General features: G+C 34.8%; 1 protein-coding gene across 6 annotated transcripts in view; it reads right to left on the bottom strand.

The window, feature by feature from the left end:
* Positions 1-2,047: 2,047 nt before the first annotated feature.
* Positions 2,048-12,840, bottom strand: part of ubr5 (ubiquitin protein ligase E3 component n-recognin 5) — a 57,811-nt gene continuing 47,018 nt past the window's right edge. For 5 of the 6 annotated variants that reach the window (XM_058746083.1, XM_058746085.1, XM_058746084.1 and 2 more), the window contains 12 exons: positions 11,300-11,645; positions 10,951-11,086; positions 9,469-9,613; positions 9,256-9,386; positions 8,386-8,446; positions 8,050-8,228; positions 7,829-7,913; positions 6,826-6,981; positions 6,631-6,744; positions 5,534-5,678; positions 4,239-4,324; positions 2,048-2,761 (listed from right to left, as the gene is read on the bottom strand). In XM_058746083.1, coding sequence (XP_058602066.1) covers positions 2,549-2,761; positions 4,239-4,324; positions 5,534-5,678; positions 6,631-6,744; positions 6,826-6,981; positions 7,829-7,913; positions 8,050-8,228; positions 8,386-8,446; positions 9,256-9,386; positions 9,469-9,613; positions 10,951-11,086; positions 11,300-11,645 — 1,797 coding nt within the window. In that variant the 3' untranslated portion in view covers positions 2,048-2,548. The remainder of the gene's footprint in view (positions 2,762-4,238; positions 4,325-5,533; positions 5,679-6,630; positions 6,745-6,825; positions 6,982-7,828; positions 7,914-8,049; positions 8,229-8,385; positions 8,447-9,255; positions 9,387-9,468; positions 9,614-10,950; positions 11,087-11,299; positions 11,646-12,840) is intronic. The other variant, XM_058746087.1, reaches the window with a different exon arrangement.

Here is a 12,840-nt window from a genome sequence, read left to right as displayed (position 1 = left end):
TAAAAAAGATGCAATACAGTTATTTATTGTCCTGGTATATTTAGCTGAAAAATGCATTTTGTAACTTTGGTCTGCATCACAGGCTCCATCCTTCAAAATGTGGATATCACAGATTGCTACGTGGTTGCCACTTGAAAAGCTCACTTATGATAAACATAAAAAATCTGACAAATTCTGGCTGATATGGTCTCCCCTTTGGGAATACACATAAAAGAGCTCTCGTGATGTACATACTGTTTTTTAATTTCCTTTAATTTTTGTATGATAATATTTGGAGAATGTTCTAAAATGGTGTGATTTTTTTTAAATTTTATTTATAATTTGTTTTTTCCATCCATTTTCACTTATCTTTAGGGTTTTGTACATTCTGTAATATGAATATATGATGTGATGTTAATGTTATTTGATTTTGTGGGCAAACAATAAATAAAAAACAAAAAAATGTACACTGTAAAATTTTAAGGCAACCAGTTTCAGCAGATTTTTAGTTTTCTCAGCTTGCCGTTTTAAGTTTATACAACAAAAATTTGAGAATCTCCCACAAAAATAAGTTGAGCAAACTCAAAAATCTGCTGAAGCTGGTTGCCTTAAAATTTTAAGTAAAAAAAAATTTTTTTTTTTTGTTACAGTGTAGGCATAAACAGATGCATACCTTGACTCTAGGGGTCAAACAACTAAAAAATCAAGTCAAAAATCTTGGGGTGATTCTGGAGACAGACCTTAGTTTTAGTAGTCATGTCAAAGCAGTAACTAAATCAGCATACTATCATCTCAAAAACATTGCGAGAATTAGATGTTTTGTGTCCAGTCAAGACTTGGAGAAACTGGTTCATGCCTTTATCACCAGCAGGTGGATTATTGTAATGGTCTCCTTCCAAAGAAGACCATTAGACGGCTGCAGTTCATCCAGAACGCTGCTGCCAGGATTCTGACTAGAACTAGAACGTCTGAGCATATCACCCCAGTCCTCAGGTCCTTACACTGGCTTCCAGTTACATTTAGGATTGATTTTAAAGTACTTTTACTCGTTTATAAATCTCTAAATGGCCTAGGACCTAAACACACTGCAGATATGATCACTGAATATAAACCTCCACTAGACAGATCACTCAGATCATTAGGATCGAGTCAGTTAGAAATACCAAGGGTTCACACAAAACAAGGGAAGTCTGCTTTTAGCTATTATGCCGCCCGCAGTTGGAACCAGCTTCCAGAAGAGATCAGATGTGCTAAAACATTAGCCACATTTAAATCCAGACTCAAAACTCATGTTTAGCTGTGCATTTGTTAAACGAGCACAGTGCTACGTCCGAACTGATTGCACTATGTATAATCATTTTCTATTCTTAAATGTTTTAAATTCATTTTAAATCAATTTTTATATCATTTCCTTGTTTTTACTATATATTTTTTTTAAATTCCCGCTTTAATTTCCTACTCGTGAATTAAATGCACACAGTATCTTGTGACTAAAGTGACCAGACAGTGTAAAATGCAAGTTTTTCACAGCATAAAGCATTGCTTCATGTAACTTTTAAAAAAAAATAATACATTTAGTATTTTGCAAGTACGCCTTTTCCAACAGTGCCATAAATAGTGAAAAAATTTGACTTTTTATTTTAAAAAAAAAATTACAATTCAAAACAATTAAAATGAAAAAGCTTTTCAAGACAGTGGGACATTCCATACACTGTTACAAATGTATATATATAGAAGTATTGGAAACACTTTACAATAAGGTTTAATTTGTTAACATTAGTTAAGTACATTAGTTAACATGAACAACTTTATACAGCATTTCGTAATCTTATTTCATGTTAAGTTAAGGGTTAGAACATTTACTAGAAAATTAAAATCAAAAACGGTATCTGATAACATTAGTTAATGCACTGTGAACATGAACATTATTATTAAGTGGCATTAACAAAGGTTAATAAATGCTGTAAAAAAAAAAACATTGCTCATGGTTAATGCATTAACTACCGTTAACAAATGAGACCTTTTTGTAAAGTGTTAACTAAGTACTCAGAAAGAAGCAGCACAAGACTAGTTTGCATCCAAGTTTATTTTTGAAATTCCCTACTCCCTCTATACAAGAAAAAATGACTTTCCACAAAGGCAGCAGTGAACTCTCAGTGATAGTAATATTTATGTTTAGGGCAGGAAAAAAAACATAAATCACAGTGTAAGCTTTCTTTTTCTTTAAATACTCCTGCTGTCATCTTTGGCTGGGTTTGGCGGACAGTTTACCGTCAGACCAAAGTCACGGGAAGTTACAGTTCAAGCCAATGGAGCTGCAGGCTTCAACTTTACAAAAGCCAATGCAGGAATGTTGCGTTATACTCGGATAACGGAAATAAAAAAAGAAAAAAAAAGAAGAACAAGCTGTCCAACGTTTGCAACGCAGACCAAAAAAAAAAAAAAAAAAAAAAAGACTGCCAGGGATGCGACAGAACTTTTTAAATTTCATAAAATTGTATAGACAAAAAATAAATCTACAAAAATGGAACTAGTAATATTACACAACGATTAAACGGGTTTCGTTCGACTACACAAAACCGAAGTTCTTGGTCTTGATGGCTAGTAAAAGTTTCTGTTTGAGAATCTGTTTGGAAGAGTAAAGTGGCACGTAGAGGCGAGAGATGCAGGTGTTGGCGGTGGGCAGGTGCTGGTCGTCCGGCGGCCGGATGGTGATGGAGGGCATGGGCTGGAATCCTTCTTCACTGGCCGGCAGAGACGGGCTGGACGTCCAGAAGTACACCTGCGGGGCGGCACACACCAAGGCGTTAACATCTGGCACAGGTTTACGTGAATTCATATCGAGTACGGCTGGGACAATAAATTGATGCATTTGTGGATCGATTCAGAGTAGAGCTGGGCAATATAGCTTAAAAAAAAAAAAAAAAAAAAAAATGTATCAACGATATAATGTTTGAAATCGTTGGATATCGATAATTATTGACTTTTTTTTTTTTTTTTTAAAGCAATCTTTTTTATTTTTTTTATTTTATTTAACCACTGTATTCTTACATTTACACAATTTATTTAAAAAAAACATGTTTTTGTTTTAACAGTCAAACACAAAATAACATTTAAACAAATATTACCTCTCTTATATTTTATCTGCAGATTAAATTAGTCTAAAGAAAACTTTTGGCTTGTTACCCGAGGCCACGGGAGGGCGCATTGACAATTTAATGCTCTGCATTATTTTGCTTAATGCAATGAAATAACTGTCATATATATATATATATATATATATATAAAAAATAAGTGCTTAACGTCTAAATTAACAAATCAAATATAATTTCATAAATTGCATAAACAATTATGAACAAAACAGCATCATGTATTTATGCATTGCTCAATACAAAGAGCCAAATCGCCGATCACACAGATTGCATTTAAAAATATGAGAGACAGTGAAATGGAATAAACCTTCACAAACCTTCATTTAAACTGTTTTATCTTTGCATTTCTATACATCTCTTGTGCGAGACGATAGTGCAGCAGTTATATTTGTTCATCTAAAAAATGCGCCGAATGCGTGTTCTGTGTGAATGGCATGGTTTCGGTTTTAACCTAATCAATATCTTCTCCGCATTTCTCTAATATATTGAATAACAGCAGCGCGACTCGTGGGCTAGACTAACTACGTCACTTACATCATCACTGCACCGCATCTCATGCACCACTGATGACGCTCCCTGACTCACACCTAATATTCCATCGTGCCATTTTTGTATTAAAATGCAATGTTTTTTTCATTTTAAATTCGACTAATATTTTTTTTTTTTTTATTTCAGCATGTGTTCGTGTGTGTTGTCTGCGTCACTCACAGCACGTGCCCAGGCCTACTTCTGAGATTTTCCAAATGCATCACAATTCTCTCTGAAATCGATCCTGAGCTTAGTTTTTAACCGCACACTCAAACGCTCACGAAGAAGAGCCTTGTGCGTTCGGCTGAGTCACGTAAGTGGTTCAGTGTACTTGCACCTTGGCTTTTATGACATGAGATTAAATGTAAACACAGGAACTGGAAGCAAGCAGAGTATGTCTGTTCCTTAAGCATGCAGTGCCATCTGCTGTTCAAAACTAAGCTCAGAATCATCTCAAGAAAGAATCACGATGCATTCCAATAATCTCAGAAGAGATGCGGAACAATTACTCGATTCACAATGCATCGATTTCTTGTCCCAGCCCTAATATTGAGTAGAGGAAAACGGAGAAGTTTTTACCAGGTCCTGCCGCTCTGTCATGCTCATCTTCTCAACGATGGACCAGAACCAGCGCTTGAACTGCAGCAGCTTCTCTGCATTCTCACCTGGACGATCAAAACCACATGATACCAATGAAGAACAACAACAGCAACATACAAACTGCCCATTCTTCAGTTACGAACATTTGAACAACTGGATTGGATTTATTTCATGCCATATAAGCAGGAAAATCATTGCATAATATCATTAAGAACAACAGGATATTCCAATAAAATATGCTTTTTAGTCAATGACATGTTACAAAAACTCCAAATTATACACTATAACTATATAGAATAATTTAACAATATTTTTCTTAAAATAACAAAAATATAGCAAATGTGTAATAATGAAAGTGCTTTATATTCAGTAGTTATGCTTTCATCCAAAGTTGCAAATTAAACTGGAATATCACATTAAAGATTTGCAATCAAAGCTCTGGTTGCATCCCATGTGTTGAACACTTATTTTATTAGTAATCACTGAGATACTGTTATAGTTTTTTTTTTCTTTTTTTAATTTTGGTTAAACATTTTAGCAATTTTGCTGTGCTTTTGTCATTATTATTAATTATAATTTTTAATATGTCTATATAGTTTTTATTCATTTTATTTATAAGATATATTTATTTTAGTACTTAAACTAAATAAATTAGAAATATTGCCTTGGCAACAAGATGAAATAAAAAAATTTTTTTAATGTTTTAATTTTATTTCAGTTTTTCCAGTAACAAAAAGTGTATTCATTTTAATGATTTTAGTTTTAAATTTCTTTATCAGGCATTATAGGCGAGATGAAATGGAAATGAGACCAATCGACCAATCACAGCAGATTAGTGTCACGCAAAGGAGGGGTTTGGAAAAATGAATCGTTGAGTAAATAAGGTAAAAAAAATAAATGCATATTATAAAGACAGAAAGTGTTTTTTGACCTTGTATGCATGCCAACCTGTTGTTGGGGATTCCCAAAACCAATATATGAACCTTTCATAAGCCATAATAGAGGCACTTTAAGACCTTAATTTTTAAGACCTGCAGAAACCTTGTAAGATTTATCAAATTGTGCATAAAGATACAAGGATGGAAATGCTTGAAGTCTTACAAAAAAAATACTATTGTGACTAATCGGAATTTCAAAAATGAAAATGTTATAATTGTTACAAGTGGAATAAAGATTCCAAACGGTAACATTTTCAAATCATTCTGAATTCAAGTTCTTATGAAAAAGGGCAAAGATGTATCAGTTTCAAGCATCTTGGAGATCCAAAAATGTACCTGACTCATCATTGAAAGAGGTGAAACTAATGAGCATCTGGACGTTGACTTCTCCACAGCCGTTGACCAGCAGTCTGAAGTCCTCAGCCGTCAGGTCCTCCAGAGCGTTCTTTGGAAGCACATCCAGAAGACCCTTCCGCATTGCCTGCAAAACAAAATCCTCACTTTATTTTACAGTCCCGTTACTCATGTACATACTATGTAAAAACAAGGTACTTACCCTGAACCTACCCCTAAACCTAACCATACCACATGTAGTTACCTTATATTACCAGTACTTTCTTAGGTAGGTACACTGCAAGTACATGTAAAATACATGTACTGTAAAATAAAACGCAACCAAAAACTGTTTAGCTTGAATGCAATGGAAGTCGCACTGGATTTAAAAGCATCTGCCAAATGCACAAATGTAAATGAGCGTGCAAAAAAAAAAGGTTTATTACGTTTGAAATCTGAATATTTTTCTTACAAAAATGCATGGATTCACTACAGGAGGACTTTATTCACGCCCCAGAGCCGTGTGAGGCACGTTTTATTATGGATGCGCGCACTTTATTTGATGCGTTTTGAACTGTTGAACAGAAACACTGCAACCCTTGGAAGTGCCAGGACAATTTTTAATATAACTCCGATTGGATTCATGTGAAAGATTAGACACATATACACCTAAGATGCCTCGAGGGTGAGTAAAACACAGGCTAATTTCCATTTTTAGGTGATCTAACCCTTTAAATGTGGCGTGATAGATCACTGTAGACACCTCAGATCAAGCAAAGCGGCAGCGCAAAGTGCTTTCGCTTTACTACTAGTGGGTACTCGCCTGCGAGTAAATCAAACACATAGCAAGAGTTTTCACTCGAACTGGAAATTACAATAGATCACCCTCAGTGTAATCTGTCAAAGAAAAATCTGAAGGCTGTCTGTCACTTTCACTGCTAAAACAAATTCAGTAAAAGACGAACTGAAGATTTCTGGTTAACGCAACCTCTGGTCCCAGCCCTAGTAAACACGGACTATCGCAGAAAGCCTAGTCCAGATTAATGTTCCAGATGGTCAATTTCTGGCTCTGTGAGATCTAAAATCAGGAGTGCACTCACATGCAGAGGCTGTTCTGCCACCACCAGCATCCGGTGCTCTGCGTATCTCCTCACGTACTCATACACGTTCAGAGGCGTCACAGGCATGTTGACCCCGCCGGCCAGGAGCTCCACCTGCAGATGCAGCAGGAAACTTTCAGTCATGTGCACAGACTTAGCTCTAATGCTGACACAAAGGGAGAACGTAGCCGTTACCTGTCCAGATCCTTCCTCCTTGCAGAGGTCGATAGCGAAGGCGAGGTCCATCGCTGCAAACACAGCCTCCGCCTCCTCGGTTTGAGAGTGACGGATCAGCTGCCGCAAACTCTCGTACATCACCGGGTCAAAGAACGCAAAGTCGTGCCAGTTAACCTGCAGACAAGAGAACGCAAACCTCAGTATGATTTCTGTGATGGAGAGCACAGTATCCAGTCATACAAATGAAACTTACAGTACAAGTATATAGATTTTAAAGGGGGGGAAAATAAACTTTTACTGTTAAACTGTTATTTTTAAACAAAATTAGTTTTTTGTATTAATTTGATTACCACAATTTGGGACAATATATTAGTATTACATTATAAATTAAAGCAGACAAAAAACAAAACATCAATTGTTAAAATTTTATAAATGCAATTGATTAGATATGCTTTTTATTAATAAAATTTAATTATACCATTAAAGCGCAATACATAAAAATTAACGAAAAAAAAAAAAAGGAAGAACTTGGAATTTGGAAAAAGTAAAAACTATTTTTTTTGGGGGACTTAAAAGATTTCATAGAGCCATTAATAAAATATTTTCTTGTTAAACTTAAAAAAATTCATTAAACTGCATAACAAATATGACCTTTTTAGGGCCCTGTGAAATCAGTTTTATTTTTCCTAAATTATCAATATTTTCTGTTTTATTGGTTTAATTAAATTTTAGCAATCAAAAAGCATGTCTAATTAATTGTAATCATGAAACGCACATAATTTAACAATTTATTCAAAGTTTCAAGAGTTCAATTAATTAGACATGCTTTTACTAAAACCTTATTTAACCATTAAATCGGAATCCAGAAAAACAAAACAAAAAAAATGAACCCAGAACAATTATAACAGAATTAGGGAAAAAATCAAATGAATTTCATAGGGCCCAACCTCAGTAATATCCTGCAGTGATATGAGGTTAAACCTGTCACTATTACAAAGTATGTTAACATTTAGATATTCACCTTCCTGCCAAGCAACACCTTGATGACGTGTCTGTTGAGTGTGATGGGGCAGAGTTCATTCTGGAGCAGACATAAGCCAAGTATCCTGGAGGCAGAAGAATCAGGGTTATTGTTAGAAGTTCATATAGCTATATACATACAGCAATAAAGCTCTTTCTGATTCTTATATATTATAGTGGTTCAGTCTCACACAGATGCTCAGGTGAACGCGTGTCTCGTACCTGCCGATGTTACGGAAGCAGTTGAGCCTGGCCTCTGTGTTCTTGCCTGGACGGGGCGAGTAAAAACCCCTCTTGCCGGGTTGGTAAAACAGAGGAGCGTTATCGTCCCCGTCATCTGGGTCGTCCAGCTCCATGTCCACCACACTGCGGGTCGAACCGTGCCTCTTTCGGTTCTCCTGCTGGTGGAATATGGAAGTTACAATTAAAATCAGATCACAGATGTAACAATTTTTTCAAACTCCAAAACATCCCAAAATGATAAGAGGAGTTCTAAGCTGAATCTAACCTGATGCAAAGGACCAGAGAAGAGTCTTTGGGGTTTTACACGCAACATACCTGTGCTTTTTCAGGAGTGTCAAGAAGGCCAAGGTCCAGTATACTGTCAGCACCATTTTCCCTGTCAAAGAGAAAGAAGCTCATTAAATATTCCACCATCAACAAAGAGACTGGGTTTATTTCACAAAAATATCCAAGTCACCATAAAAATCAAATGCTAAACAATACATACATTTTATGTTTTAAACAACAACTTTATTCGTTTTTATTATAGTACTGAATTATTTATAAAAATGAACTAATAATAATAAATATATATTATAGCATTTAATAATTATGTAATATTATAATGAAACCGTTTGATAATTAAATGTCAAATGTATATAATAATTATTAAATACAATAATAAAAAGCAAAATTATGTACATAAATGTAGTTTATGCAATTATAGTATTTAATTATTAAAAGCATTTAACAAGTATTTTATTTTATTAATATTTAATGTTAAAAATTAACATTTAATAACATTCAATTATTATGCAACTTTAATTATAAATATCCTATTTTATAATGATCAAATATTATATGTTAAAACACACTAATTATTAACTACTACAGTTACATAATTACGTAGATAATTATGCAATTTATTTTAACATGTCATTATTATAGTATTTAATTATTAAATAGTTAATATTTCATTTTACTTACCATAACACTATATACACCAATTAGTAAGAACTAAAATGGTAGATATGTATGACCATAATTATGGAATACTATAATAATTTCATAATAATGTAAGCAGTTATTTATGTAATTCTTCATGCAATTATTTACATTATTTTTGTTTTGTCTTTTTTATAGATGCTCCAATATTCATCTTAGCAAGGAATTCATATTTTTGTATGTGGCACGTTCTTGATTCACCTTCCGTGAGTTATGAGGAGCTCCATGGCCTCTTCCACACGGGCTCTGAGCGAGTCCTCACTGGCCAGGAGCAGCAGCAGCTGAGCAGGAGAGAGCTCCAGCAGCATCCCTGTGATTTTACTGGCAAATGCCTGTAGAGAAAAGCACACATTACACACTAAATCAGCTTCTCAAAGCTGTGATATGAACGCTGATGGCTGCGCTGGTCTGTACCGGCTGCATGGCATGCACTCGCGGATAAAGTCTCTCTCCTAGAGCTTGTCTGTGAGCTGGCAGCGGCTCCGGTTCATCACTCGGGTTCCCTTCTGATGCAGGTCTGAACGGCCGTGTGTCGATTGACAGCTGTCTCCTTGAGTCCCTGCAAAAAAAAAAAAAAAAAAAATCTTTTTCAGGCTATGGTGTGACAAAAATAAAGCTAGGTGATGTTTGGAGGAAAAAAAAAAAGTTTTTAGAAGATGTTTTTAAAAAATGTTTTTTTATTTATTTTAAATAATGGCATCTAAAAAATCCCCCCAAATCCCCCAAACTTAATATTGCATAAATTTATTTTGTCAGAAAATACATGAATGAAATATGATCATTTACTTTAAATAATTAAATAAATTAATTGTTTTTGTTTGTTTTTTTAAATCCCAATAACATTAATATTGCTTAAAACATATTTTGCCAGAAAATACATAAAAGATGTTAGTAACACTTTACTGGCCGGGACACACCAAGCCGACGGTCAGGCTAGTTTGTTTGGTGTTCCACTCGTCAGCTGTCATCGGGCTCATGTCGGCGGCAATTTGCCCGAATCAACATGTTGAATCGGCGTCAGGAGTGTCAGTGAGAGGGAGAACTCTGATTGGATGTTCAATTTAGCGAACGAGTCAGTACCTGAGAATTACAGCGAAAGCGATGAAAACAAGTACGTAAATGAAGGCGGTACAGACAGAAGGCTGTTTAAATGTTACGTGATCTTTCCCAATCATTCTAACACGCAAATGTTTTCATAACATGAGCCGCTTAAAATGATTAAAGTCGCCTAGGTTTCGTCGCTGCTAGGTCTTTGAAGTCGGCTTGGTGTGTCCCGGCCTTACAATAAGGTTCATTAGTTCACATTAGTTAACATGAACTAAGAATGAACAATACTTCTACAGCATTTATTAATCTTAATGTTAATTTCAGCATTTACTAATGCATTATTAAAATCATGAGTTGTGTTTGTTAACATTAGTTAATGCACTGTGAATTAACATGAACTAACAATAAACAACTTTTTATTAACTAACATTAAAGATTAATAGTGTAATAAATTTATTGTTCATTGTTTGTTCATATTAGTTAATACATTAACTAATGTTAACAAATGACACCTTATTGTAAAGTGTTACCAAGACCTTTTTTTTTTTTTTTTATAAATAATGTTTTTTGAAATAATTCTCTAAATTAATATTGCTTAAATTTATTTAGTCAGAAAATACATAAGTAGACCATGAAGGATTTTACATAATTAGACTTAATAATGGTATTAAAAATAAATAATAATAATGCTATTGCTTAAATTTAATTTGCCTAAAAATACTTAAATATTTAATAGAAATGATCTTTTATTTTAAATAATTATTAAATAAACATGTTAAATAATGGTATTTAAAAAAATCCCCATAAAACAAATGATATTGCTTAAATGTATGTTGCCAGAAATTGCACCATGAATATGATATATATCGCTCAGTAGAGAGGTTCAGGTAAAGCCACCTGTCACGGTCTCGTCTGGATGCAGCTCTCAGGCCTCCGCTCCTCCTCTCACGCTCACGGTCTCGGTTCCTCAGCCGCTGCATAAGATCTGCAAACAAACAGAAGCATCATGAGCGCAAAAAAAAAAAAATATATATATAAAATTTAGAATAAAAAAAATTTAAAAAAAAAGGTATTCAAAATGAAAACCATAAAAAAAAAAAAAAAAAAAAGTTGTTTAACCTCAAAAGTCTCCAATAAAAATGGCAAGAGGGACTAAAAATAAATAAATAAAACAAAACAAAAGGAAATGGACACATACTGCTAGCCTGCATTCCCTTGCTAACACTCTGTACGCAGTCCAGATTGGGCAGCTTGTCGTTGGAGAGGAAGGCCTGTGCGATAGCCGTGTAAAAGCTCCGCGCCACTCCACTGCCCTCTCCAGGTTCATCCTTGAAAGTCACTTTTACGCGGTGCACAGCCATGGGCGTAGTGGTGCAGCGGCGGCCGAAGTGAGCGTTGATCTGGCGCATGGTCTGCTGGATGAGCTGCTCCCGGTCGCGGTCCACCTCCAGAGCCAGATCACGTGACTGCAGGTTCCTCAGCTTCTCCATCTCACGCCGGAACTTGGACTCCTTCACCTCAAAACCACCCAGTTCGGTCAGGATCTGCAGCGTTCAAAGTAGAGGTTTATCACTAGTGGTGCAACGGATCACAAGACTACGGATTTTGAGTCATTGGATTTTTCCAATTTTATCGATTAACTCGAATTTAATGTTTTGCCACGATTTAGTTTTTTTAATAAATTGAGGAATCACGATTTTGAATAGAAATATTACCAAACGTTAGAATTAGACACTCTGACAATATGCCAATGATAACAGTAAAAAGAAAAGAACGATCCAACTGCATACCAGCGCATGTGATTAACCGCTCACGTGTGACGCGCTCATATCGCTAGACGCCATTAATACAGAACGCGCTTGTGTGTTGACAAAGATGCGATGCAAGCAGTGGAATAGAAAAAAACATGCAAGAAGATGGGAATGAACTTCTTTTAACTTGAGCGCCGTGTTTTTAGAATGCCGTTTCATGCATGTTTACATAGAAAAAACAATGGAAAAGCAGCGCAATCGAATAAAAAAACCTGTAAGGAACTACTACTGTATGTCTGATATTCCATGTTTTCATCATGGCGACAGACCAAAAGCTGCTGTTCATTGTTTTTACAGAACATTTATAGAACAAATAGCCTACTTCAGTCACTTTGAATTTAAAATTACCTTAAAAATCGTAAAAAAAAAACGAAAAATGTAACCCTGCCTGTGAAAACCCAGCTAAAGTCATTTTTTTTTTTAGATTTACTGTTTTCTACATAAAATTGTCCTACATAACGTACAGAACATTCTGTGAAAATACAAACTTGACATCTTTAACCGTTCCTGAATAAGACCATGTTAAAAATTTAAATAATGAAATTAATAGGTGAAATCAAACTTTGAGGCTCGTTATCTCAGGATTCGATTTTTAGACTTTATCCTGGTTTTCACAGGCAGAGTCACAAATATTGAGATTCTGTCAAACGTTTGTCATATCGCCCAGCCCTAGGATCAGATCATTTTTCGATTCAGCAAAAAATAGATAAATAAAAGTTTGCTTTTCATTTATTAATAAAAGCTTACTGTAAGTACTTCTATACTCAGCAGAAACTGCTAGCTTAACTAATAAAGTCAGTAATAAAACAATCAACAATTACACAAATTACAAGCATAGATGAATACAACAAAGTTACAAATGAAGTCAGTTGTATTCAGGTGCAGAAATGCAGTTAAGTGTAAAAAAAACACAATAATGCTCACTGCA

Source organism: Onychostoma macrolepis, chromosome 16 (assembly GCF_012432095.1).
Source record: "Onychostoma macrolepis isolate SWU-2019 chromosome 16, ASM1243209v1, whole genome shotgun sequence".
In the NCBI taxonomy this organism is placed as follows: Eukaryota; Metazoa; Chordata; class Actinopteri; order Cypriniformes; family Cyprinidae; genus Onychostoma; species Onychostoma macrolepis.
This window is presented reverse-complemented; position numbering and strand designations above follow the sequence as displayed.